The sequence below is a fragment of the Anguilla anguilla genome, chromosome 1 (genome assembly GCF_013347855.1).
Source record: "Anguilla anguilla isolate fAngAng1 chromosome 1, fAngAng1.pri, whole genome shotgun sequence".
Taxonomy (NCBI): domain Eukaryota; kingdom Metazoa; phylum Chordata; class Actinopteri; order Anguilliformes; family Anguillidae; genus Anguilla; species Anguilla anguilla.
Window position 1 is genome coordinate 68158429 of NC_049201.1, and position 27878 is coordinate 68186306.

The 27878-nt window shown below is 45.9% G+C and overlaps 1 protein-coding gene across 1 annotated transcript; it reads left to right on the plus strand.

Annotated features, from left to right (window-relative positions):
• The first annotated feature begins 96 nt into the window (after positions 1 to 96).
• On the plus strand, positions 97 to 27267 carry iqgap3 (IQ motif containing GTPase activating protein 3). Its single transcript, XM_035379306.1, has 38 exons — positions 97 to 448; positions 980 to 1067; positions 1382 to 1538; positions 1929 to 2006; positions 2162 to 2238; positions 2603 to 2670; positions 2803 to 2916; positions 3257 to 3435; positions 3751 to 3832; positions 4199 to 4362; positions 4976 to 5063; positions 5483 to 5646; positions 6756 to 6916; positions 9153 to 9268; positions 9352 to 9515; positions 9639 to 9729; positions 10453 to 10620; positions 10991 to 11133; positions 12342 to 12512; positions 12920 to 13003; positions 13257 to 13328; positions 13534 to 13603; positions 13912 to 14120; positions 15461 to 15613; positions 16101 to 16264; positions 18157 to 18381; positions 20193 to 20333; positions 20676 to 20760; positions 21055 to 21287; positions 21520 to 21652; positions 21930 to 22032; positions 22353 to 22500; positions 23229 to 23316; positions 23442 to 23654; positions 23903 to 24069; positions 24301 to 24429; positions 24791 to 24899; positions 25210 to 27267. The coding sequence occupies exons 1-38, from the start codon at positions 415 to 417 to the stop codon at positions 25321 to 25323; spliced, it is 4947 nt and encodes a 1648-aa protein (XP_035235197.1). The 5' UTR covers positions 97 to 414; the 3' UTR covers positions 25324 to 27267.
• The last annotated feature ends 611 nt before the right edge of the window (positions 27268 to 27878 follow it).

Consider the following 27878-nt stretch of genomic DNA (forward strand, 5'->3'; position numbering starts at 1 on the left):
TTTCAAATGTATGCGTTGAGCATGTGCACCATCTACTGCCGGCCGAAATTTAAATTGGACTCTGTATCCCACAATGCAAAGTAAAATATTCAGGCTATGAACCAATGGAAACGCCCGTCAGTTAACCAACTAGACGTCGGCGGGACATTCAAACCTGAGTCGCTGACGGAAAGTAAACAGGCACGGCTGTGGACGCATGAAAGAAAGGACTAGACACCACTGACTGGGTGACATCGGGTTTTTATTTCAAATAAATGTGTCTTCGTTATGGAAACGTAACCATTTAGATTACAGAATACAGTTTACAACAAACGAAACTACATTGTTGGGAACCGGAAAAAGAAAAGCCAAACGTATAGAGCTAATACCTATTTAACGTTACTTATTTAGCTAGGGAAACTCAGTACCAAGAAAATGGGAGAATTCGGAGGCCAAACGCGACCGTGCTGTAAGTGGCAAAAGCAATGTCATAGATTTATAACACTTGTGTTTTTCCACATATAAGTTACTGACAAGCAGGTTGCTTTAACTTTAGGATAATAACTAGCAGAAATGTTTAATTGACTATTTGCTACCTTTGGCTGGCTAGCCGTTACCGAATAAGTAACGTAATATGCGTATTGAAAATGACACGTTTTTGTTAGTTGCTTGCTGGATCGTTAGTGTAATTCTAAATCGTTCAAGCTAAAGCTATTGATTTTTCGCGTCAATACGCTTAATGTCTAGATAATTATATAGCTAGCATGCATATGTTAGACTACCTGAATATTCTCGAGCAGATTCGTTGGCTTGCTAGAATGTGTGGATATCGCTGCTGTTTGTGTTTGATCTAGTTAGCTACCATATTTGAGTGAGTAACAGCTAGCTCTATTCACGTGTTGCTTAAGTTGAGCTCAGAGTTGCATTTGGATACTCTGCCGAGTTGAAAACTTACAAATCACTGCCAATATCTTCATATCTGTGAAACGTCGTTGCACAGACGAGCGCCTGACTGCCGAGGAAATGGACGAACAGCGAATTCAGAATGTTGCTTACCAGTACCTTTGCCGCCTGGAGGAGGCCAAAAGGTAAGTGGGGGGAATCACGGGGAAGTGCTAACTGCAGCAATGAAAGGCCTCTTACTACTGGCTATCCTGAGGAAAAGCCCCTAGCCATCCATTCTATTGCAAAATAATTCTTTCTTTCCCATACCTACAACTCCGTGATTTAATCTGATCTCGCAACTCTTCCACTCACCTTTCAGAGATTATTATTGGTTTGACACGCCAGGTAAACCTGCTTGACCACTGGCCCTTGGATGTCAAACATTCCTTATGTCATTCCCTAAACTGCCCTGGTGGGTCTTCATTGTGAAGGTGTTTGTTTCTGCTCTGGCTGACAGATGGATGGAGGCCTGTCTCCAGGAGGACCTGCCCGCCCCCATTGAGCTTGAGGAGGGGCTAAGGAACGGGGTGCTCCTGGCCAAGCTAGGCCACTGCTTTGCACCCAAAGTTGTCCCCCTCAAGAAGATCTATGATTTGGACCAGGAGCGCTACAAGGTCAGCTCAATCCTATCTAGTCCTGCTTTATACATATGTAGTTAATTGCATGAAGCCAATCAGTCAATGCAAAGGAATTTATTGCAGTGTGTTTTCCCAAGGAAGTATAACAACCCCCAGGAAACTAGTGTCCAAAGTCACTGATTTTTGTCTGTGTAGCTTCTCTCCTATGGACTACTTCTACTTAATTAACCCTGTCTTGACATAGGAGTGTAGAAGGTTTAGGATTTAGGAGCCTATTAACTGACCTTCAAATAATCCATGGCAGCATATTTTATTGAGGAGACTTGACACGTGTTAGCACATGTTTTAGATTTTTTTGCTCATCAAAAGGAGTAATGGGATATTCAACATGGTCCTAGTGCTTAACAGTGTCCCCCTTTTCCTCAGGCAACGGGACTACACTTCCGCCACACCGATAACATAAATCACTGGAGAAATGCAATGGTGGAGGTTGGATTGCCAACGGTAACTTGATATTCAAAACAGCCAATTCAAGTAGCGCTATGTGATATCTATTTTTAACTCGCATAGCATGAACATAAAGCTAAATGTGGGCTTCCACCATTTTATTAGAATAGGGCGACATTTTTAGATTGATAGTAGCCTCCTGTTCCTATCAGATCTTCCACCCAGAGACCACCGACATCTATGACAAGAAGAACATGCCACGCACAGTGTACTGCATCCATGCCCTTAGGTAAGTAACATTCATTCTCCTGAGCAGAATTTTTTTAGTATGCTGCCGTTTGGAACCAACACTTATTTTTCTATATCCATTGCGTTTTACATTGGTATGTCTGGATATAATTGTGAGTGCTTGCAGTTGCTCATTTTGAGTTCTTTCTGGACTGGGCCATACCAAAGTTCTATTACTAATGTAATTACTCAATCTATTTGCTGCTCAATCCTTGTAAGTGAAAGCTTTTGCTAATTGTAAGTTGCTGATTAATTATATCCTATAATGTGGAACTTTGGCTAGTGAATAGGAAAACTGAGTAGTAAAATATCTTGCTCAAGTGAATTTAAACCAAAGTTATTTGGATACTCTCTCTGTTTCACAGCCTTTATCTGTTCAGACTGGGGCTGGCCCCTCAAATCCATGACCTGTGCGGCAAAGTCAAGTTCACAGGTAAAGTGGCTTTTCACACATTTGGGCCGCTTGGTGTTTTTCACCATCAGCAAAAATAAATTGCCTGCGGACTGGTGCTGCAGATTAGCTGTGTGTGGTTTGAATGAGGCTCTCTTTCTGCCCGTCTCTCAGAGGAGGAGATCAACAACATGAAGCGTGAGCTGGATAAATATGGCATTCAGATGCCAGCCTTCAGCAAGATCGGGGGCATCTTGGCAAACGAGCTGTCTGTGGATGAGGCTGCAGGTAGGCGGACTGAGGGATGCCAGTGTGCCCAGGGAGTGTTTCGAAGAAAACGCCTGGTCTAGAGGAGATAAGCTTTTATGTACTGGCTTGGAATAAAATATGACTTTGAAAGACTTGGCTAATTCAAGGAGGACAGGGCTGAATGGAACGGGAAAGGAAATGATTAAGCTGGCACCTCTATCAAATATTTCCGCTCCTTTTCTTTGCCGACATCATCGTATGCTCTGCATGGTGTTGCTTTCCATCGCATACTAATTGCTGCCGTTTCATATCAGCCAATTCAATTCCTCGGGTCACTGGTTCATCATTTTAGTACTGATACTGCCTTTCTGCTTGGCAGTGCACGCGGCAGTGATCGCCATTAACGAGGCGGTGGAGCGCGGCTGTGTAGAGGACACTGCCCAGGCGTTGAGGAACCCCAACGCCATGCTGGCTGACCTGTGGAACCACCTCATGCCCGTCTACCAGGAGATGCTGCGGCAGGCCCGGGCACAGAAGGCCGCTCGTGCCTATACCAAGGTGGGCATCACTCCGATACTCTAGAGCAGTGTGCGATTCAATTATTTTACTCCACCGATTAATTACAGTTGATAACTAACTTCTGACTTGTATACAAATGTATTTGGTAAGATCATCAGGTAGAAGGAGGATTTTGGTCCTGTTGAATACCTTCCTGTGAATACATTTTGCGTAATTTCTCTCTGCCTGTGTTATGCTATGGTATATATATTTGTTTATATTGAGCAGCCATAAAATTAAGCCAAAGAAGTCCATGCAGAGGAATTTCAGAATGCAAGAAGGGAACTTGACTGAAGTGAAATGTCTGTGCTCCAGGTGAACGGTTCCGAGGGGAAAGACATCTATGAGGAATACCTCACGCAGAGTGAGATCCAGGACAGTATCAACAAGGTGAACGGTAGGTTTGGACAGTGCTTCACTACAGTGTGAATTTTCATTTTGAGAAATAATTCGGGTATGTTACTGTGGATGGAATTTTACAAGGGTCTAAATCTCTTGCATATGCTGCGCATGGTAGATTTGCTACGCATGTTAATTCGAATGATATCTTTTATTCATCTCGTGATGGACTGAAGTACAGCAGATGTCCACTAGATGGAGTTTCAGGCTCAGTTTACTGATTACTAAGAAATATGGAAGCAAACAAGCCTGGCTGGGCCCTTCAGTTAGTTCTGGGTTTCTGTGCAGCCCTGAGTTTATTTTGCTGTTTGAGTCAGCAGCTGGGCACTGCTGTACCTGAGCACTGTGGTGTGTCTTTGTACAGTGCGCGCGGTGTTGGAGCAAGTGGACGAGGCTCTGGAGTGTGGGGACTCCCTGGCTCTCATCTCTGCCCTGCAAACGCCCTGTCTGGCGCTGCGGGGCGTGCGCAGAGACCACGCCCCCTGGTACCTGGACCAGCTAGCTGCCGACCGCGAGCAGAAGGCCCTGGTGAGAGAGACGTGCCAGGGCAAACGCATCACTGCGCAGTGCACACCTGACAACATCCACAGCGTGCACACCTGACAACATCCACAGCGTGCACACCTGACAACATCCACAGCGTGCACACCCGACAACATCCACAGCGTGCACACCTGACAACATCCGCAGCGTGCACACCTGACAACATCCACACTGTGCACACCTGACAACATCCACAGCGTGCACACCTGACAACATCCACAGCGTGCACACCTGACAACATCCACAGCGTGCACACCTGACAACATCCGCAGCGTGCACACCTGACAACATCCGCAGCGTGCACACCTGACAACATCCACAGCGTGCACATCTGACAACATCCACAGCGTGCACACCTGACAACATCCACAACGTGCACACCTGACAACATCCACAGTGTCTGCAAGCCTCAGTGTGCTGGCAGAATTTTCTCTAGAACGGCTGGAAGATTGGATTTTACCATGAGAGTGCAAAATGTAGTTGGGGCAGTTGCATTGCATGTGAAGTACTCACTTTGATAACGCGGGTGGGTAAAGAATGGTGGTGAGGTAAAATAGTTCTCCTCACTGTTGTCCTGTGTCATGTGACCACGCTCCAGGACTTGGGATGTGTGGACCCTCTGGATCACGATGAGCTGCAGGAGGGTGTCTATGTGGCAAACGAAGACGCGCAACGCTCCCAGACAAGTCAGTACACCACATCGCTAAATACCTGCAGTCTCTCACATAGAGAGAGCCTCTGATCCTGAAAATCCCCTGATTTATGCACAGTGCAATAGGCTGGGGCACAATGCTATGTTTTGGAGTTTGGTTTACCAAGTATAATTTACAGCACTAGCGATAGAAATCCTGTGACTGAACAAGTAGGATATGAATTTTCCTCTCAACCTGGCCTTGAACTTGCAAAGTACATTCACACTTGTACAAGACCCAAAATAGAAAAATGCACCCTGTGAATATATTGCTCTGTTGTGTTTTGTGGTATAATCTGTTCATCTCCATATCGAATAGAGTTGAATACTATTTGCGTAAATGAAAGTGCATTAACAGTTCTGTCTGGCCTCATGCGGTGACGCTGTGTGCGGTGCTGTGTGTGGCGTGTGCAGTGCAGCAGGCGGTGCGGGGCATTAACGAGGCCTTGCGCGGCGGCGAGCCCAGGCAGACCGCGCGCGCCCTGATGAACCCGGACGCCCAGCTCCCGGACGTCTACCCCTTCGCCTCCGAGCTGTACCAGCGGGAGCTGGGCCTCCTGCAGGGACAGAGCCCTCAGGTACACAGGCACTCCTTCACTGCAGTCAGGAGAGTGATGGAGAGGCTGCTATGTGGCTTTACTGTGGCTTATTTGCAAACTAGGAGATAATTACTTCCATTGTATCATAGTGGAAAAGCACACATTATAGGAAAGCTGGAGGTCAAACATTACATTTTCCATTTACCCTTCTGTGAGGGAAATGAACATGGTAGTGTACTGAAAAGCTATTCTATATTTACTAGTAATGCCTTAAAGGAGTACCATGGTGATTTTCACACTTTCTCGGTTTTATGTGCTATTTGCACAAGAGGCATTGAAGAAACACAATGAGCAAAGTATTAAATATGTCCGTTCTGTATTTTTGGAGAAATATGCGTTTTAAATTCATCGTCCCATTTTCAACCGGTTGAGAAAGTTGTCATTTTTCTACGTCACGAATACAGTAACCACTCCTATTTCCACGCCCCGTAAAGAAATCTGACAGGACACACCGTCCTGCTGTTCAGACAATGCAAATATTTGACTAACGTTAGGTTCACTTAAATTAGAGTTCCTTTAGATTATTTCTGGTTATATTCATTTAGCTAGCTAGCTAACGTTAGCTAGCTAGGAGGTTTGCTTTCATAAGGCAATGTTATCGATAACGTTAGCTTGCTAGTTCGCTTTTATGAGGACGTTATAGTTGTGCTTTTATCTTAACTTGGCTAGCTAGATAGCAAAAATTGTAACTGGATACAAGTCAACGTCCTTACCTTAGCTATCTATAGATACTTGATATACTACTAAGCTAGCTAGCTTGTGAAAATTCAGTCTCCCAAAGAGAGCGCGTATCATGGGGGTAGCTATGGTAACGGGGAACGGTCTGTCAATCATAGCTAACTGACAGTTCTCATTACCACGCCCAGACGGTTCGGGTGAATTTTTATAGTGGGAAATTTAGGCTTAGAAAAATACGTTTTAAAGTACATTGAAATGACTGAAGAATAAAAAAATTATGCACATTTGTTTTGTTGTTGCCTGAAGACAACTGGGAAGTGTCACGTTCAACCACCATGGTACTCCTTTAATGCACACGTTTTCAGTTTGTGGGTTCTACTGGGTTAACCATTCATCCTCCTTTCCTATAGGGCGAGCTACAACAGGAGGAGCTCTTTGTGGCAGTGGAGATGCTGTCCGCAGTGGCTCTGATCAACCAGGCCTTGGAGGCCAAGGATGGTGGCGCTTTCTGTGCGACCCTGGTCAGCCCAGCAGCGGGGCTGTCTGACATCGACGACGGTTTGGTTCAGAGGTGAGCTGGCATCAGAGCAGGACCAGTCATGGCTTCAGTGCTCATTTTGTTTTTTCCACTGTCACTAACAAATAATTACGAATTTCACTGAGATAAGCTTCTTATGTGTGGTGAGGAATGTTGCATACTGGTCTCAAATGCACTAACCTAGATTAGTCAGTCACAGCTTGACTGTTGCTGTACTTTGAACTTGCCTGCGTTCGAACCAAGCGGCCAAAACCAGACTTCGTTTTTGAAGCTCATTTCCTGGTGTTGTAGTTCCTGGTTGCTCACTAGCGCCACTACGGATGGCTCCAGTATAGGTGTTTTCATATCCGGTTTCCATGTAAGTCTACGGTACAAATGCGATCAAAATACAAAGTCAATAATTTTTTCTCAAAAGAACAAATAGTCATAATAGGTGTATTTTATTGGTCTTATGACTGTCCATGGGTCGATTTCATGATTTATTGCGTCATTTGGGCACAGTGCCAATATTTGTTCTGGACCAATGAGGTACAGCTTGCGTCACTTCCGGATTACTGCGGAGGACTCAGCTACAGTAGGGGCTACAGTCTATGGTCACTGGGGTGGGCGGTGGCGCTTCTTGGCCTTGCCATTGCGGCTCCGGCTACGGTCCGCCTGTGCTGAGTCTGAAAATGCAGGCATCCCATTTCGTGGTGATTTCATTATGGCGTGTGCTATTTACAGCTGCTCTAGACGACCATAAAATAATCCTCCTCTTAAGTTTTTCGGTATCCGAGTCATTTTTACTATTTCCTTTAGCCTACTTAACCAAATAATTACTTGGCAGAAAGCGTAATCAGCTTGCTATATTTGGTAGTCCAGTAGTAGCCTGTGCTAAAACAGTTCGCAACTTCGGCTACCAAGCCATTTGACTAGCTAGCTAACCTTAACCGGCAAACATTCAATCTGTCAAACGTGTTTGGCGGCTTGTCAGTCGTGTACATTCCGTAAATGTCTACCTGGGCCATGCTTCACGCATGTGACAAAGCTACTATAATCCCGATTTTGGGATAAACACTTTTTCAGTTTCACGAAGCGAATTAAGAGTTTCAAGGTTCATTTGCTGAATATACAACACACGATGAAATAACACACACAGAATTTAACGAAATTAACCATCTTGGCATTTAGAAAGGAACATGTTTTTAGCATTTAAGAGACCGACAAGCTAGGCATTTAAGACAGTGGTTCTCAGAATCGGTTCTGGGGGCTCCTTGCGTATATTGGCTTTTCTCCATTGGTTTTGATGATTTACAAGAAAAAAATAATAGCCTAATAATAATTAGAAATTCAACGTAGGCTACATTATTTTTCTTCATGCACCAGGTGGAAAACTTGCCGTACAAAGTGCGTTGTCATATTTACACGCCTGCAGATCAGTTATTAAAATACTTGGTAGATTTGTTAATCACCGCTGAGTGTTAATTTTTGTTCGGTAGAAAGTGATTTGCGAACGATCGGTCAGCTAGCGTCACCCAGCAAGTGAACACCACAAACGGCGATGGAGTAGCTAGTAGTAGCAGGCTCATTATCTGACTGGCGAAAACCTACGACGATAACTTGCTCGGTTAACAGATCTACCAGACAGTTATACGAAAATTTGCCTAGTCAAATCACCAGTAGCCTACACATCTCCGATTGATTGACCATCAGTGTAGTCAATGTTCTTCCCCTGTGGTTCATATTGCTAACGCGTGAGCTAACCACGGACAGCCTACCTAGCTCACTGGCAAGCTGATATGCTAGCTAAGCATATTCGTTTTGCTGAGAAACATAAATTGAAGATAACTGAACATAGCCTAATTGTATTTTTAATGTCATACATAACGTGATTACATGACACAGTACAGTCACGGATGGAAATTAAACTCCGTAAACATCTGATAATATATTTTAAAACATAACGGCAGACAGTCAGCTAGCCTCGTTCAGGTTGAGGGGCTTTTCCGCACCGGACTGTCAATCAAATTGTAAAAATCACAAGACCGCTTAACTCTATGGTTTTGGCTCCAAATCGAGAAAATGGCCGCGCCCGCCATTGAGCTTCAAAACGTGTTTTAGAGACCCACGGAGAGTCAATGGGTGACGTCACAGTAGCTGTGTCCATATTTTTTACAGTCTCTGGTTCGAACACTGAGGAGTATGCCGGTATTGACACTGCTTTATATGGGGAGGTAGACTTGATGCAGGTTTTCTTCTTGCTGCTCACTGACTGCACCTCTCCGCTCAGGTACTTTGAGGAGCTGTGTGGGCTGAAGAGACAGGCAGGGAGGGCCTTGCTGACGTGGAATGAGCTCCAGGGCGGGCTCAACACCGTCAACGCAGCGGTGCAGGAAGAGCACGACCGTGAGTGCTGCAGTGTACCGGGGCAGGACGTGCGATGAACGGGATGCCAAGATGGGTTTTCATTCTTTCCTTTTCAACTTTAGAGATCCTCAGCATTGGACTGATCAACCAGGCCCTGTGCCGCAGCGACCCTCAGAAGACCCTGGCCGCGCTGCTGCTGCCCTCCAGTGGCCTGGAGGAGGTACAGCCCGTGAATGCCAGGCGCTACCACGATGTGCTGACCCAAGCCAAAAGACGCAAAGCAGAGGTACAGCAGCGCAGTGCGTCCTGGGAAAATTGGAAAGAAGTCTCCACCCATCCTTGTTTTATAGCAGAAAAACTGAACTTGTAAAGGACACTGCCAGCTTAATATTCTGATTTGTGGTTGCAGGAGAGCCGTGATCCCTCAGCCGAGCTCTGGTTGGCTGACATCCAAGAGGGGGTGAGGAAAGCCAATCAGGACACGCAGAGAGCTCTGAAGAGTAAGTGTGTCATGCCACACCGCACACTCCCTCATACCTGCTCGCTGAACGTGCGGAAAGCTTTTAATGGTTTGGCAGTTTTGAAACTTAAACGGTGAAGTCCAATGTGTGTTTAACAAGTCCCTCCATCTCCGTAATTCCAAAGCACTCCTCTGTATTTAAGTGGTTTTATTGTATGCTGATTTATGTTCCAGCCATTATAACAAGCGCTGTAATTATTCTGAAAGCCCTCTTAAAGCCATTTATGCCAGAAATGGCTATGTATGCCCCCCTCCCCCCCCAAAAGAAAATTCCCATATTCATATCAGGAATTACAATCGGTCAGACCAATTTGCACTTTCTGCACTGTATGTACTATATGGCAAATAATTCCAACTGAGGTTCCATTTATAATTGATTAGTTACAGACTGATGAATGAAATCAGTTGGGTTCAATTTGCCGAGAGTGTGGAGACATTGCTAAAACGATCAGTGTAAAATGAATGGAGAAATGGCAACAAGCTAAACCTGTATTGTGTTAATAGAAGTCTAACCACACAATTATGGTAGAACTTAAACACATTTTCAACAACCTTAATTGATCAGTAGATTGGCTTTGACAAAAAGCCAGCATTGGCAGTGGGCCCCCAGGACCAGGGCTGAGAAACGCCGTTAGCTGCCTGTAATGGTACAGGCCCGAGAGAAGCCCTGCCTCACCGCTGCGTGCCGTGTGCTCTCTGCCAGTGTCCCTGGGGCTGGCGGCGGTGAACCAGGCGGTGAAGGAGGGCCGGGCCTCGCAGACGCTGCGGGTCCTGGGCCTGCCTGAGGTGGCCCTGAGGAGCCTGGTGGCGGACTGCGCGGCGGGGTACCAGGCCGAGCTGACCGCCCTGCACAGGGCCAAAGCCGCGGGGGGTGAGCCTTGTGCTGCGGCCTTTCATTTCTCTCCGTGAAAACGCCAGTTCGCTGCAGTCCAGTTTTGTGCATTTAAGACCACGGGCCGAATAGTCTCCATTTTGTTTGTCATCTGATGTTTACACTTTCATCGTATTCTTTCCGTGCACTGATACGCAATGGCTTTGTGTTTTAATTCTGTATTTTGTTGTGTTGGCCTTACAGATTAGAAATCTGTTTGGTTTTTTATTGCTGTTTTTCAATTATTTTTTTTGTAGGTTGCCTGGTATTATTGGTACATGATGTTAATCGCAGTAGATGTCCCCTAACGTGTAATTGCAGTGGCGAGCTGATGAGATCATGGTTGTGACATGGCCGCTTGTGTGTCCAGGTGATAACAGGAGCCCCTGGGTCCGACACAAGACTCAGGACGGGAGCTCATATTACTTCCACCTGCAGAGGCTGGAGGGCACGTGGGAGCGGCCCAAGGGCTTCGTGCAGAACAGCCTGTTCCTGGGCCATGACGAGATACAGGTGACCCACACACCACCCCAATTTTACACTGCAACGCCACTGCTTCTGTGAACCAATCAGACGGTGTATTCCTTCTGCTCTCTCGTTTCCTAACTAATGGAGATTCCGGTTCATAAGAGGAGTTCCTGGAGTTATATTACACTTTATGAATATTCATGAAAAGGCATGCTCAAAGGACAGAACAGCTAATCGGCCACACCCCGCCATGAATATTAATAAGAATTAAATTGGAAAGTTTTGGTTTTCGCTGTAGGGAGCAAGCGTTTACATTTCATTTACGTTTAAGGCACGGAAGATGCTCTTATCCAGAGCAACATCCGTCCTTAGCATTTCCTATGGAAAGCAAGGAAGCTGAGTTTGTGATGGGCCTGTAAGTGTCAAAACTGAGTTAATGTAAGCTGCTGCCCCCTGCTGGTTAAATATCTGTTTTGTGGATGTTCTGGAAATTGACAGAAGAAAGTAAGGAGCCTGTTTTGATTTTGAGTCTGTTTTGTCATTTTTAGAGGAGTGTAAATACTTTCTCACCACCAGCAGAGCGCTATGCTATTTACAGGTTATTGCTGTCTTTGCCATGTGTAAAAATAGCTCCAGCGTCTGCTGAGAGCAAGAAAATACAGCCATGAACAGCTGGTAGAATGCTTCTCTTGGTTGCAACGCTGCAGAAATTCAGATTACTTCTCTTTCTCGGAATTGAATTCTATAAATATTTGGTACTACAGGACCTGATTATAGGCTGGACAACCTTTGTGACAATACAATTAAAGTTGTTTATTTCCACAATTAAAGTTGTTTATTTCCACTAGTAATGCTACGTTGTTTGGTTTTGGGAGTTTTTTTTCATGATTTTTTTGGCCTCTGACTGGACTGTAACTGTTAGGACCTCTTTACCTGCTGTTATGATCAGATTGTCACTGGGACAGGCGTGCAGCTGCTTGAGCTCAACAGCTTTTCTTGGAATAGAGCACGCCATTTTTTCTCCCCTTCCCACAACTCTGTAGAATTTATACAGCAGAGTATTTCAGTTCACCTTTTCTCACGGAAGTCTCTTCATTTCTAAGCATTGGATCACTTTTGTCACCAGTTTTATGCCAGGGTCTCTCACTGCGCCAAGTCTTCCGTCCACTTACTCCTTGTGCCATATATCCCAGGGTCTCGAGCCTTCTTCCCCATTTGCTGTGGCGTGAGCGGCTCTCTGTCTCCCCCTGCAGGCGGTTCTGTCGAGCGTGACGGCGGCGCACAGTCGGGAGGTGCAGTGGAAGGCCAGCGAGGCGCTGGTGGTGCAGCTGCAGGCCAGGGTCAGGGGCTTCCTCGTGAGGCAGAGGCTGGGCCACCGCCTGCACTTCCTGCACACTCAGCTGCCCGCCATCGTCACCATACAGGTGAGCTCAGCGCCCTTACCTTCAGTCTGGAGCAGTCATGTAGAGGAAGGTGCTGGGTGAGGACAGTGTACTTCAAACTGCATACATGTTGCATACAATAAATATGTAAACCTACGTTTTTATATGATTTAAAAAATGCAGTGCATTTTATAATGTCTTGTGTATATAAATTCCCTTTCATCATGCATCTATATGCATTTTGCACATATTTGTGCGTGTGCGTGTGTGTGTGTTCTGTGCCTTTTTGAGTGTCCAGTACTTTTTTGCCCAATCGAAAATCCACAGAGATAATGGCAGCTTATTTGTGTAATAAACTTGCATCATTAGTGCAGGTATAGAGGTAAACCAATGAAGAGCTGTACTCACCAATGAAGAGCTGTACTCACAGCACCTCTCTTCTGTTTCAGTCCCACTGGAGGAGGTACAGACAGCAGCGGGCCTACAGACAGAGGCTGCAGTACCTCTGCTGCAACTGGAGGGCAGTAATCAAGGTACTGCCCAGCCTCTCGCACTGGAGATGCCGTCTGTACTGGCCTCTGCTCGTCCTCTACGGCTGAAATATCAGTCTTTTACGATAGCACTGCTGCAGGGCACAGCTGTATGGCTGTCTACTGAGACCCAGCCTGGTCCAGCTGAGCTCAGGGCCTCTGCAGACGGAGCGTGTGACTGTGGGTGACACGCACACGCCGGTCAGCGCGGCAGTGTTGTCTGGGTCTCAGCTGCGACCTGCTCTCTCCCCTGCAGATCCAGGCCAACGTGAGGATGTGGCTGACCAGACGGAGGTACCAGGCTCGGCTCAGACACTTCAGACGAAACGTGAGCTTGGAACTGCACTTGCTCTCCTCTGTTATGCACTCTGGTGTCCGTTTGAATTTGAAGCCACAATAAAAGAAACTACTATCTGCAGTAATTATTCATGTGTACATTCTCATTGAATAATTTAAAAAACGTCATTTAAAAGTCTTGAGTATGAATGTACAAGAAATATTAACGGATGTATTTATACTATTTTCGTCCACAGGTGGGCGCTATTGTGAAGATTCAGGCCTTTTTCAGAGCCAATAAGGCGCGTGAGGACTACAGAATGCTGGGTATGTGATTACACGCTGCATTAGCAATGCTGTTCACACACTAGTCCAGTCAGTGTGAGCTGGCCTGATGCAGATACCATGGGCAGCCACAATGACGAGCACAAACTGAGACCGCCAAACTTTCCAGTAGACTGCATCCTCAGTCACTTAGATGCAATCAATGTAAAAAGATACTCTTGTACTGAAAGGCAAACGGGATCTTGTATTGCTGTTCGTTCTCATGTTAAGTCCTGGTTGTATTTGTTTATCATGGTTTTGAAGGCGTACTTTCTCCTCCCTCCCTCACTCGCTCCCCTTTGACCTCGCAGTGCACTCCCTCGCTCCCCCGCTCTCTGTGGTGCGCAAGTTTGCTCACCTGCTGGAGCAGGGCGACTGCGACATCCGCCAGGAGGGGGAGCTGCTGCGCATGCGGGAGGAGGTGGTGCGGACCATCCGCTCCAACCGCCAGCTGGAGGCCGACCTGGACCTGATGGACCTGAAGATCGGCCTTCTGGTCCGCAACCGCGTCACGCTGCAGGTCCGAGCCCCCGGCAGGCGTATCGCAGTACGCTACATCAGTACTGTGCACGTGCATGTGTATCAGTACTGTGCACGTGCATGTGTATCAGTACTGTACACGTGTATGTGTATCAGTACTGTACACGTAGCATGTGTATCAGTACTGTACACGTGTATGTGTATCAGTACTGTACACGTGTATGTGTATCAGTACTGTACACATAGCATGTGTATCAGTACCGTACACGTGTATGTGTATCAGTACTGTACACGTGTATGTGTATCAGTACTGTACACGTAGCATGTGTATCAGTACTGTACACGTGTATGTGTATCAGTACTGTACACATGTATGTGTATCAGTACTGTACACATGTATGTGTATCAGTACTGTACACATGTATGTGTATCAGTACTGTACACGTGTATGTGTATCAGTACTGTGCATCAGCATGTGTATCAGTACTGTACAAGTGCATGTGTATCAGTACTGTACACGTGCATGTGTATCAGTACTGTACACATAGCATGTGTATCAGTACTGTGCATCAGCATGTGTATCAGTACTGTACATGTGTATCAGTACTGTACACGTGCATGTGTATCAGTACTGTACATGTGTATCAGTACTGTACACATAGCATGTGTATCAGTACTGTGCATCAGCATGTGTATAAGTACTGTACATCAGCATGTGTATCAGTACTGTACACGTGTATGTGTATCAGTACTGTACACGTGCATGTGTATCAGTACTGTACACATAACATGTGTATCAGTACTGTACACGTGCATGTGTATCAGTACTGTACACATAGCATGTGTATCAGTACTGTGCATCAGCATGTGTATCAGTACTGTACATGTGTATCAGTACTGTACACGTGCATGTGTATCAGTACTGTACATGTGTATCAGTACTGTACACATGGCATGTGTATCAGTACTGTGCATCAGCATGTGTATAAGTACTGTACACGTAGCATGCGTATGAGTACTGTACACGTGCATGTGTATCAGTACTGTACACGTAGCATGCGTATGAGTACTGTACACGTGCATGTGTATCAGTACTGTAGAAATGCAGAAAAGTGCATTGTTGTGCAGTTTGCCACTAGAACAGTTATTCTAAAAGGAAAGTATAACTATTCTAGTGGGAGAGACTGCCTTTCTAGGTGGTGGAAAGGCAGTTTCCCTACCCTTAGATGTAAGCATCTTTGAAGTATAGTATTGTATATTTTATTTATTTATTTATTATATATATATAATTTCCAGATTTCTCTTGCACAGCCTGTATACCTCTTTACTGATGAGCAGACAGGCTGATAGCTTGCTTACTCTGTCTCTCCTGGAGTGTAGGAGGTGGTGTCCCACTGCAAGAAACTGACCAAGAAGAACAAGGAGCAGCTGTCAGACATGATGGCTCTGGACAAACACAAGGGGCTCAAGTCCCTGAGCAAAGACAAGAGGGAGAAGCTGGAGGCCTATCAGCACCTCTTCTACCTGCTGCAGGTGAGCGCTGTGTATCCGCCAATCAGCTGGACTCCCAGAGGCTAAGCTGCATTGGGATTGGTCAGAATCTGTGCATTCTATCTTTTGGCTGTTGAAATTTGTACAGAAATGTGTAAGTCTGTGTTACACTGAGGAGGTCTGTATTAAAATTATATTTTTTTTACATTGCTCAGTACTGCACAGATTTGGATTTGGCTGTCTCTGGGTTGTCTGTGCCTATGATGTGTTGGTTTGGAACTGCATCGGGGCAATACCATCCTGATTGTGAACCATCCTGATACAGCGTTAGACGCTATCTAGTCTGTAGGTAATCAGAACACAATTTAATACAATTTAGTCAGGAAAATGGCGAGCATTGTTGGGCTGAATGGCCTGTTCGTGTCATTGTGTTATGTTATGATTTGTTTGGCTCCGTCAGACTGGTTTTTCACGGTCCCGGTCACTTTTTGTGCACAGCTAACGTCTGTCTCTGCCCCTCCCTGCACAGACCCAGCCCCTGTACCTGGCCCAGCTCATCTTCCTCATGCCCCAGAACAAGAGCACGCGCTTCATGGAGACGGTGATCTTCACCCTCTTCAACTACGGCTCCGACTGCAGGGAGGCCTACCTGCTGCTCCAGCTCTTCACCACAGCCTTGCGTCACGAGATCAAGTGCGTGAACCCGCCGCCTCGTACTGACAAAGGCTCATTTACGCACTGACCGTTGTGGGCTGGGACATGTACACTGTGCTCACCTTCATATCGAAAGCCCTTAATTGTTAAACGTGGGAGAATATTTTTATTTAGTTTTTACTAACAAAATGCTTCCACACGGAGTGTGGCACAGTGGGTAAGGAACTGCGCTTGTAACCGAAAGGTCGTAGGTTTGAATCCCGGGTAAGGACACTGCCGTTGTACCCTTGAGCAAGGTACTTAACCTGTGTTGCTTCAGTATATATCCAGCTGTATAAATGGATACAATGTAAAGTGCTATGTAAAAAGTTGTGTAAGTCGCTCTGGATAAGAGCGTCTGCTAAATGCCTATAATGTAATGTAATGTAAAAAATGTAGGGCTCTACTTCCTGGAGAGTCGGGGTGTATGCTGGTTTTCTGTGCTTTTCAGTGCTTAACGGGGCAGTTCACCCAAAAATGAAATGTTTCCACTGAATTTCATTTTTGGTAGTATCTGTCCATCTAGATAGTTTTGCTGAAATGTGATGAGTTCTCTAGGTATTCACTGCAGCTCAACCTGAGACCCGCAAGTTGATATATATCTTCTTGTGGCTTCAAAGTGGCAAACATTTACATTATAAAAATTCAACAGTAACATCTCTTTCCAAATATAATTCCACGGTTACACCCACAGAGCGTCATTTCTGCATGGATTTATCGAATCGCTACTTTTATCAAAGTACGGCAACGGTGTCCACTATATCTGAGCAAAGTCTCTTGCAGGTGGGCAGGTATGAAACTTGGGTGGTGGTGATGTGATGTGATTGAATGTGACCGTTGGATGTAGTTTCAATGTAGCTCCTTGTTAGTGACTTACTTTATTACAGCACATAACCACTTTGAAATTCACGTTTGAGATATTACTCGTGGCATTGTTACGACAACCTTATGCAACATCACAACATTTATTTCCGTCCAGAATTGCATTATCTTGTATTGACAGCGGGAGAGTCGAACCACTCCGTAAAGTCTTCTCCAGCACATCCCAAAGACTTTCAATAGGGTTAAGGTCAGGACTCTGTGGTGGCCAATGTGTGAAAATGATTCCTCATGCTCCCAGAATCACTCCTTCACTATTTGAGCCTGATGAATCTTGGCTTTGTCGTCCTGGAATATGCCCGTGCCGTCAGGGAAGAAAAAATCCATTGATGGGATAACCTGGTCATTCAGTACATTCAGGTACTCAGCTGACTTCATTTTATTGCCGCATAATGTTGCTGAGCCTAGCCCTGACCAATTGAAGCAACCCCAGATCATAACATTGCCTCCAGAGGCTTGTACAGTGGGCACTGTCCAAAAAAATCCAAATGGCGACTTTTTTTTGGCCAGGCAGTGTATTTGGAAAGAGACCTTGCTATTGAATTTTTTTGAACGTTAAATTTTGGTGCTTAGAGGCCACACGAAGATAGACCCATGAGTTCCATTTTATCAGGATGAGCTGCAGCAAATATCTAAAAAAGTCATCACATTTCAGCAACAATATCTGGATGGACAGATACTACTCCAGGTAAGTGGAAACACACCTTAACTCAATTTTTGGGTGAACTGCCCCTTTAAGTGCCTAATGAAGTCATTGACTGGCGAAGAGTCTGCACCCCTTGTTCTAAGGCCCACTTTTCCTGCTGACTGAAAGGAAATGGCAAAGATCTGCCGACTCTGCAACCCTCCAAACCCGGAGCTGTGCATCCCTGCAGTTCAGTTTATCACTGGAGCTGACTAAAGGACTGCAGTGTGTGCTTTAAAATTCAGGCTTTAAAACTTTAACCACTCTGCCAGCACCTCTGCCTGGTCTCACAGGACAGTCCCACTGAACTCCCCCCCTTTCCTTCCAGACTGAAGGTGGACGCGCCCCAGGAGCTGGTGAAGGGGAACCCGACCGTCATCAAGATGCTGGTGAGCTTCTACCGGCACGCCCGGGGCCAGAACGCCCTCAGGGATGTCCTGGGGCCCGCCATCCGGGAGGTGCTGCAGGAGCGGGCCCTCAGCATCCGCACGGACCCCGTGGAGATCTACAAGAGCTGGATCAACCAAGCCGAGTCCCAGACCGGCCACAAGAGGTCAGTAAAGAGCACGTGTGCAGACCAGGGCGCCAGGATTTCTCTCCTAGCGCATGTCAGCGGAAGTACCGGTTTTTGGGCTTCTCAGCACAAATAATGACGTCATAAATCTGCAACATTAAAGGACTGCACTGTATTGTTTGAAGAACCTAAAAATCCTGAAACTGCGATAGGTTTGCCGTATGGAAAGTGGGCAACTATCATTCGCAGTACATATTGCGAGTTATTTTGAGAATGAGGAATAATTTTATATCAAAATGTATAGGACGATTCGTGAATCGTGATGATTTTGTGTTCTATCCCTGATGCTGTAACCCAGCTAATTCTAGAGCGCAGCTACTACAAGGAGTACATCTTTTTTGTATTATAAATCAGAGACTTGGCGCCTGCGCAATCTTGCGTCTTCCCAATATTCACTGCATGAGAGGCCGATCAGGAAGGGATGCAATTGGCCTCGCACCTCGCCCATTGAAAACAGCGGCGTCCCGTCGTCCATTTATATATACTGTCAATGGTGCAGACGGCTGCATACAAGAAGTCATTACATTACATTCATTGAGCGGAGGCTCTTACCCAGAGCAATTCACAATCATTTTAACTAGTCATTACAGTTCAGTTAAAATGCTTCATCTTAAAACAGGGCATCGTTTTTGGTTTGTTACAATTCAGCGATAATTACGTTTGAACTCAAAGCTGAAAGAATTCCAGAAACGCCCAAGTGAACGAGGCAAGGATGGGGTAGGTACACGGATGTGTTTCCTAAGCTGACGCTAGTGAAATGCTACGGTGCTCTGTCCCAAACCGCACGTCCTGTCACTCATTCAGTCACAAATCTCCCATAGCCTGAGGTCAGTCATCAGCAAGCAAGCCTAGCCGCGTATTCTCCTGGTTTCATTCAGCCATTGCTGATCTGAGACCAGGGGGGAGAGGCTGGTAAAGCAGACACGAAGCGGACAACAGAGGTAAAAGGGACACGGTGTACTGGACCGCTGGCATGTTGTGAGGCAGATTGGCCTCAAGGAGGCGCTCAAGACGAGGGGAAAGCGTCTGGACTGACAAAAAGAGGCATTAAGCCGTAACCGCTGTTATTGATGGATAATAATTAATTAGATGGCAGGGTATCGATGTGAGTGCTTTGTGCTCACTCTCGTGCTGTGGCTTTTTCTAAAGGGCACTGTGACCGTCACTGTGCAGCCAGAGCTACCTAGGCCCATCCTCTTTAAAATATATTGTCAGAATACACATACAATTGATTAATGATGATTACGTGGTTAATATTAATCTTGGAATACTGGTTTGAGTAAAAATATTGTATAGGTATAAAATGTGATGTAAATAAACAGGCTTTCCCAGTTGGAATTTCCCAGCCTGTACCTAACGGACCACACGCAGGGATGTGTTCTGTGAATAACTGCACAAAAATGAGGGATTCTTGATTTGTTTTATTTATTATTTTTAATACCAGCGTCTATAATTTTCTTTCTGCACCATTCAAATGTTGCAATATTAAATAACAAAGATCACAATACGGATTTCTAAGTGTATCATTTTTTGCGTGTGATGCTCCATTTCTGATGAAATGATTATTTCATATGGCTCTGTGCTGTAGGCCCTGCAGGCTGTGCCTGCCTGACTCTAGCCCGTACTTTAATCAGAGCGGAGTGTGTGTGTGCGCGCTTGTTTCCTGCTGAGCTGGGCGTGCTGTCTGTGCTGTGAGTAATCGCGCGTCGTGGGTGTGTGTGTGTGTGTGGGGGGGTGTGTGTGTGTGTGTGTGGGTGTGTGTGTGTGCGTTTGGCCCTGTTCCCGTGCAGCTCTCTGCCGTACGAGGTGAGCGCCGAGCAGGCCCTGGGCCACCCCGAGGTCCAGCGCCGCCTGGGCGTGGCCATCAGCAACCTGAAGACCATGACTGACCGCGTGCTCAACGCCATCACCACCAACGTGCACAAGCTGCCGTGAGTGCCGTCTGTCTGCGCTGCTCCCAGACCCTCATTCTGTGTCCACTTTGAGTGTCCTTATCCTTAGCTTTTGTCAATATATTTTCTTGGCAGGATATGGTTTTAAATGCAATAACTGTAAAACCATTTAAAATGTCACATTGCCTGTTCGCTTGTTTAAAAAAGAGATGGGGTTCATGCTTTATAATGGGCCCTATACTCAAACCTGTGGTTCTGTCAGGCTTCTCTGTTCTCTGTGATTTCAGATTGAGATTAAATACGTTTAGTTTGATGCCGTGTAGGCGCAGCAAACCTGTCTGAACAGTGAGCTGAGGTTTCTCTGGCCTCTGTTGCGGTCAGATACGGGATGCGGTACACGGCCAAGGTCCTGAGAGAGGCACTGCAGGAGAAGTTCCCCCAGGCCAGCCAGGACGAGCTCTACAAGGTGCCAGGCCCTACTGTATTGCATACTTTAAATACACACTGGATAGCAGGCCCACTGATGGCATATTACAAGAACTGTGTAATGGGTGGAGCTACCATGTGCTGTCTGACACTATGATTGGTTGAAATCAGTGAATCGCTGACAGCCTCACTTTCCCATCGTTACCCTGGACCCTCTTGTCTCCAACTGAACGCTGCTTCACAGCTCAGCCACTCCATACTAGAGATTAATGAGCATTAGGTCATGTTCACACGCTGTTTCAGATGCTGTCCTTACTCTGCTGTTGTGCCGCAGATCGTGGGGAACCTGCTGTATTACCGCTACATGAACCCGGCGGTGGTGGCGCCGGACGGCTTCGACGTGGTGGAGTTCTCGGCGGGCTCGGCGCTGCTGCCGGACCAGCGGCGCACCCTGGGCTCCATCGCCCGCGTCCTGCAGCACGCCGCCGCCCACAAGCACTTCCAGGGCGACAGCGCGCACCTGCGCGCCCTCAACGACTACATCACGCTCACGCACGCCAAGTTCAGGTGGGCCGGACGAGCCGAGCGGCAGGCAGGCGCGCGCGAGTTTAGGGTGGCGTGACTGGGCGGGGCTTCTCCACACCTGTTTCAGAGCAGAGAAACCACAGTTTAACTGCCTTCCAGTTCAAGTGCCTCTTTTAGCTTTCATCTCATTTCCCAATGCACAGCCGCCTAAACCCCAAGCTGCTTCTGTGGTACTGAAAATCATGTGACTTACAAAACCCCCCGCTCCTCACAGCAAGTTCCTGCAGGCCGCTTGTGACGTCCCGGAGCCGGAGGAGCGCTTCAGCATCGATGAGTACTCGGAGATGGTCGTCCTAAACAAACCCGTCATCTACATCTCCATCAGCGAGCTCATCAACACCCACAAGGTCTGCGGCTCCACTGACCCCTTCATAAATCACACCCGTACATGTCAGGAGAGATCTGTGAGGATTCGTTTTTATTCTGGATTTCCAGCATTTGTCTCTTCAGCTATATGAAGAGAGGAATACAAATCCGTAGATCTGTATTAGGCAGGCTACATTTGGATAGTTTTATTATTTTAGTACCCTGTGTGTGTGTTCATGCTCATGCGTGTGCGTACGTGTGTGTTCACGTGTCTTCATGCGTGTGTCATGCGTACATATGTGTGCTCTCTTAACGTAGCTGCTGCTGGAGCATCAGGACTGCCTGAGCCCGGACCCCTCTGACCCCCTACGGGAGCTGCTGAGGGATCTTGGGAAGGTGCCGTCTATCCAGGCTCTCGTTGGTAAATCCAGCACTGTCGTGTCCTACCACAAGCCCAAAGTCTCACCAGCTTTCCACAATGAATTATTTACTCTTCAGCAAAGTGCTTTTCAATGTAGGAGTAATTCTGACAACTGAATTACAGCAGCATGGGTTTAGATCCCCAAACAGAATACCGGTGTCTTTCTGAATAGGGATTAGCCCATTTCGTTTTAGATCTCTGATTTCTACAAGCAATAAAAATGTAGATTAAAAACAAATGTAGTTATTCCACTAGGAACATTCTTAACTTTTATTAAAGAATTTAAAAAAATAATTTTTGCTTTGTGTGTGTTGGGATAGGGGAGGGAGTAGTGACCTCTGGGGACCCCAACGCAGAACAGATCCTGACACAGTACAGCAAGCTCGAGGTGTCTCTGACCCTGACCAGCAAGTTTGACATCTTCCGGAGCTCCGATGACCGGCCTGATGCCAGAGGGATCCTGCTCAGGTGAGCCCAGAGGATGCTGGTTGCTGTAGTTCTTTAGAATGAAGCTGAAAGGAATATCAGTTGGTGGATTCATGGTTATTACAGTGCTTCAGAATTGCAGGTATCAATGGGCGCAAACTGCTATGCAGCATCCTAATTTTTAATTTCTTAAGTCAATTAAAATGTCACAAATACAAGAGAATTCACGATTTCTGTTAAATTTTTTACATTTCATTACTAATTTCATCTGAATTTCTTTGGTTCAAAATACAAAGTATTATTTTTGCTTTGTTGCTGAACAGTAATGGATATCTTTAACAAGGTGCACTCTACTGTCTTATCATTTTGTGCTCTAGTGTGATCCCACTTGTTAGTCAATGTTGGTCCTTAAAATTTTACTCAATATGGCAACCTTTCCAAATGAACCAGCAAAGAGTAGATTATGAAAATTGCATCCTTGAATACTGTGCACTCTTATCTCTTCAACACTGTGTACCAGTGTCAGCGCTGTTTTTGAAGGGTAGATCACTAAATAGCTTGTTCAGATTGTTCACTTGGAAATGCTTTGGAAATGAGCAGCAGCACACACAGGAAGGCTCCAGGCCCTGCATGTACGGGTTATGGATCTGAGTGACTGCTCTGTGTTCTGATCCAGTACCAAGCAGCTGATCATCGATGTGATCCGGACACATAGCCCGGGTTAGGGTTAGGGTTATGGATCTGAGTGACTGCTCTGTGTTCTGATCCAGTACCAAGCAGCTGATCATCGATGTGATCCGGACGCAGCCCGGGGAAACGCTGGGTGAAGTTCTGAGGTCCTCCATCTCCCGTGACCAGGTGAGCGCCTCGCCGTGGCAACACTGGCTCAGTCGGCTCTTCTGCAGCGTCCCCCGCTCTCTCGCTCCGTCTTCCTGCCTCCTGCGTTTTTAGAATTCCTCCTCTTCCTCCCCGTCTCCCGCCAGGAAGCGCAGCACTGCTGGATGATGCAGCGGCGAGCTCAGCGCGACGCCCGCACCCCGGAGAAGATGAAGAGGAACCAGTCGCTCGTCGCCGACGGTAACCTGTCCCTGGAGGAGAAGAAGAGGAAGATTCAGAGGAGCCTGAGGAGGCTGGAGGCCCTGGGGGTGCTGACCCCCCCAGACACTGAGGCCCAGATCCTGCAGCTCATCGCCAAGGTAACAGGAGCAAGGACTGCTGCGGGTTTAAGCCACGCCCCCCCACCGGCCGCTCCACATGAGATATGATTATCTGGCTAAGCTAAAGACCAAGGTCCCCTGGCATGAGAACATTTCAAACTTCTAATTCTCTTATTAACGTTGAATTGTGTAGCAGGCTAACATGTTTGAACTCGATCTCTCAAACACACACTGGATCCTTTTGGGTTGTGACCCTTCCTCCCGCCCTGCCCTGCCCCCACCTGTAGGACATCCGTCACCAGCGGCTGTACCGCCAGCGGCGGCAGGCGGAGCTGGTGAAGCTGAGGCAGACAGCGCACAGCCTGCACTGCAAGAGCTCCTTCCACAGCGAGCAGGTGGACTACTACAGCCAGTACATCACCACCTGCCTGGAGAACCTGACCGCCAGCAGCAGGTACGGACGGCTGCTCGGAGACCCCTCCATTGTGCGGAGGCTGCGGGGAGCCGCAGAGTGGCTCGGATGGCTCTTTAAAAAGCACTGCTGCTCCAAAGCATTCTGAGCCTCCAGCAGTCGTGCCATATACCCTAGCACACAGCAGATGCTCTCGCTCCCATGCTCCTCTTCTCTCAGTCACACTCTCTGTGTCACCCTCCCTCGCTCACACTCTCTCCCCCTCTCTCTCAGTAAGGGGAACGGGAGGAAGGCGGCGGAAAGCAAGGGGAAGAAGTGCAAGCAGCCGGCCCTGACGTACACCGCCGCCCGGCTGCACGAGAAGGGGGTGCTGCTGGAGATCGAGGACCTGCCTGTGACCCAGTTAGTACACACACGCACACACACACACACGCGCACACACACACATACACCCGCACATCACACACGTCTCTCACACACACACATACGCTTGTGTATGCATACATATACACACACGCACACGGGTACAGATGAGCAATCTGCATAAACACAAATGGAAAAGATGAGCCTTTCTAAGAATTCAGCCTACACAGGAAGTAGGAAGTTCAAGATTGTGTACACTTAATAACAATAGTTCCGTTTACATGCACTGTTGTAGGTCATCTTGCTTGAGAACTGCCAGGACTTGGACATTGATACAGTTTTTCATCCTTGGTGATGTCCTGTACTTGCACACCAAACCACCATATCCCCCTCTGCTCAGGTTCAAGAACGTGATTTTTGACATCGTACCCAGTGAGGAGGGGGGCACGTTCCAGGTGAAGGCTCGCTTCATGGGAGTGGACATGGAGAAGTTCCCTCTCAAATACCAGGTGCGCCATGGCTGTGGAGCTAGCCAATCGAGTCAGAGAATAAAATGATACATCGCAGCTTAGATTAGCCTAAATATAAATAAATAACGAACCAGTGGGATGTATTCATCTTAATGCCATTTGAAATTACTACCTCAAGAATCCTCGTCTTGAGACTGGATGCTTGACAACAGCTCTTTGCTTTTTTTGGTGTTTGTCTTAATTTACATGGCTACTCACCTCTGGAATTCAGTATTACGCCAATCACAGAATGTAAAATATAACTTCAGTTTGGTCAGCATGTGTAATGCATGTATGTGTTTGTGTGCAGGATCTGCTGCAGCTCCAGTATGAAGGAGTTGCTGTGATGAAGATGTTTGACAAGGCCAAAGTCAACGTCAACCTGCTCATCTTCCTCCTCAACAAAAAGTTCTTCAAAAAGTGATGAGCTGAAAGAATACGTCTCCAGAACATAACCAAATTCAAACAAATGTCACTCCTGAGGCTTTATATCCTAGTTTCACTGATTGAAACCACATGCCAGCCGTTGAATATTACGTTTGGTACGTTTTTAAGAATGCAACGTGCTTTCTTAAAGACCGGGACTAAATGCAAAACCTTGATTGAATGGTGCATAAAGCGTTTGAAGATTGACACAGTAGTTGTCTTCACACCATCTTCATAGTAAGTTGATATTTAAGTATCCCGGGCCATTTATTCAGCACTGATATTGACCCCAAACATGACATGCGATTTCAACATTCTGAAGTCCTTCCTAGGATTAGACTTGCATGTTTTTACCAGTTAACTGAATACATGTGCTAGAATTATTTACAAGACAAGACTACAACACTACAACAGCCAGATTTTAGGAAATTTTCCATCATAACTTTAGAATCAACGGACACATGAAAATGCCAAAAAAGCTGAACAAGTCCAATGAGGATGAGTTTAGTGGCTCAGTCAACGTTTCTGGGAGAGGAAAACGTATTTATTTTATTGTACAGTGACAGTGCAGTGAGTTGAGAACAGGAGCAATCAGATGAGATTATGAGGTTCTGTAGTTTTTTTTTTTTTGTTTGTTTGTTTTGCATGAAATGGGCAAATGGATATGGCAGCTTTAAACATATTTGTATGTTATTTGGGTTTATATTCAGTGCCATTTAATAGGATTGCGAGCCCATACTAAGAGCTCAAGCTTATGTCCTTTTCCTCTAGAAGATAATTACGCTGTTTTTATTAACATTACTATTATTATGGAAGCAGGGATATTTTTGTTTCTTTCAAATGCTTGACTGTTCAAGGTACCCTTGACCAGCTTGAATTAGTTTTATTATGTACAAGCACCTGTTTGTTTTTATGATTTTGTATATCAAAAGGGAATATCTACATGGCTTTCATATATACATTTAGCATTATTGATTATTCGGTATCTGTGCACTCCTTTTGTTTCACTTGTATTCAGAGGCATATTTTCATGGGTTGTCATAATCATATTTTAAGGTTGGCGGCTTCGTCACCGTTCCCCTTTTAAACCCCTGACCAGCTCCACATGCATTATTTATGGGATGCACTTAAATAGAACACTCCAGCTAGCACGTATTATGCATACAATCCCAGGGTATTAGTGCGCAGCTTTTAATTGGCTAAAGCCTGCTGTTTAGCTTCTGGAGGTTACACTCCTCATGTATATCTGTGAGATTCTGAATTGTTTGATCTCTTTTCGGAGTTAACCCTTTTTTTTCTTTTTCACTGTGTGCCAGAGGAAATGGCAGTTGCGACGGGCGACTTCCTGTGATTGTTTTATTTTTTTGTCCTAGCTTCTGTGCTGTTGATCACTAAAAGGAGCAGCACAACTGAAAGGCATGTGCCATTTTTAACAGAATGCACGGACGACACTGAGGTGATGGACATGCCCCTGTCTTTGGTCTTTGGTTGTTCTGGAGGCAAATTGTCTCACTACCTAATTTAAGCTGCTGTTGGTTTGGACCCAGCCATTCTCCTGTAAATATTTTCTAATGTAATGCATTTTTCTTTAACCTGCCCCTTTTGTTACACTGTCCTGCTTTCTTCTAGTATCCAGACTCTTATTAGCTTCATCTTTTCATTTCACTTTCTTTAAATACACTAACATCCTCTTGTGATATAAATGGTTTTAAAAGCCTTGGACGAAGAGCCTCTGAATTACCTGCTCTTTTATAAATATCCTCTGACATGTGCATGGGAAACATCCCATTGTAACATTACTAGTCGATCTGGGAGGTGGATGTTTTGCATCAGTTTGGAAAATTTAAACCCTTCTGTTCTGACATTTGTGGAACCCTTCTGAGAGAAATTACAATTTATGTTCAGTGCGCTTGTTTGTCAAAATAAAATCTGATCGAGTACTCCTGCTATCTTTCCATTTCCTAATTTTCAAAAAATCTGATGTTGATCTTCAGTATATCTGATGTAGCAAATGAATCAATCTACAGCAAAACTGATAATTACATTTTAAACGTCTCTTGTGCATGGATTCAAAAGTGAAATGCAGAGCATCATATTGTATATTCCATAACTTGTTTAATGTTATCAACTCGAAAAAAATCTATTCTGAATCCAAGCACCCGGTCTAGTAGACCTTGACACGAACTATCGGACATTTTAGATACAAGTCGCCTCTTGAGTTTTAGCGCAGTCATTTTCTAGAAAAAAAAGAGGAAAAACTGGTTGGTCGGAAATCCCGCAATGGAATCCGATTCAAAGTACGGTATTCCATCAGGACTACCTCTGCGTAATTGCGTAAAGAGCACACTACTGTATCCCTAACTGGCCGCTTGCCCGGCGCTGTAGAGAACTTCACCACTAGAGGGCATGATTCACACAAATCCTTTTTAGTCATTAATAGACTGAATAATTTTACATATGTACATGGTTCTCTGCAGATATCTGCGTAAAGCATTTCAGTTACGTGTAAAAGAGCTTACGCGGTTTGATACAATTTTGAAAATGTGTATTTAA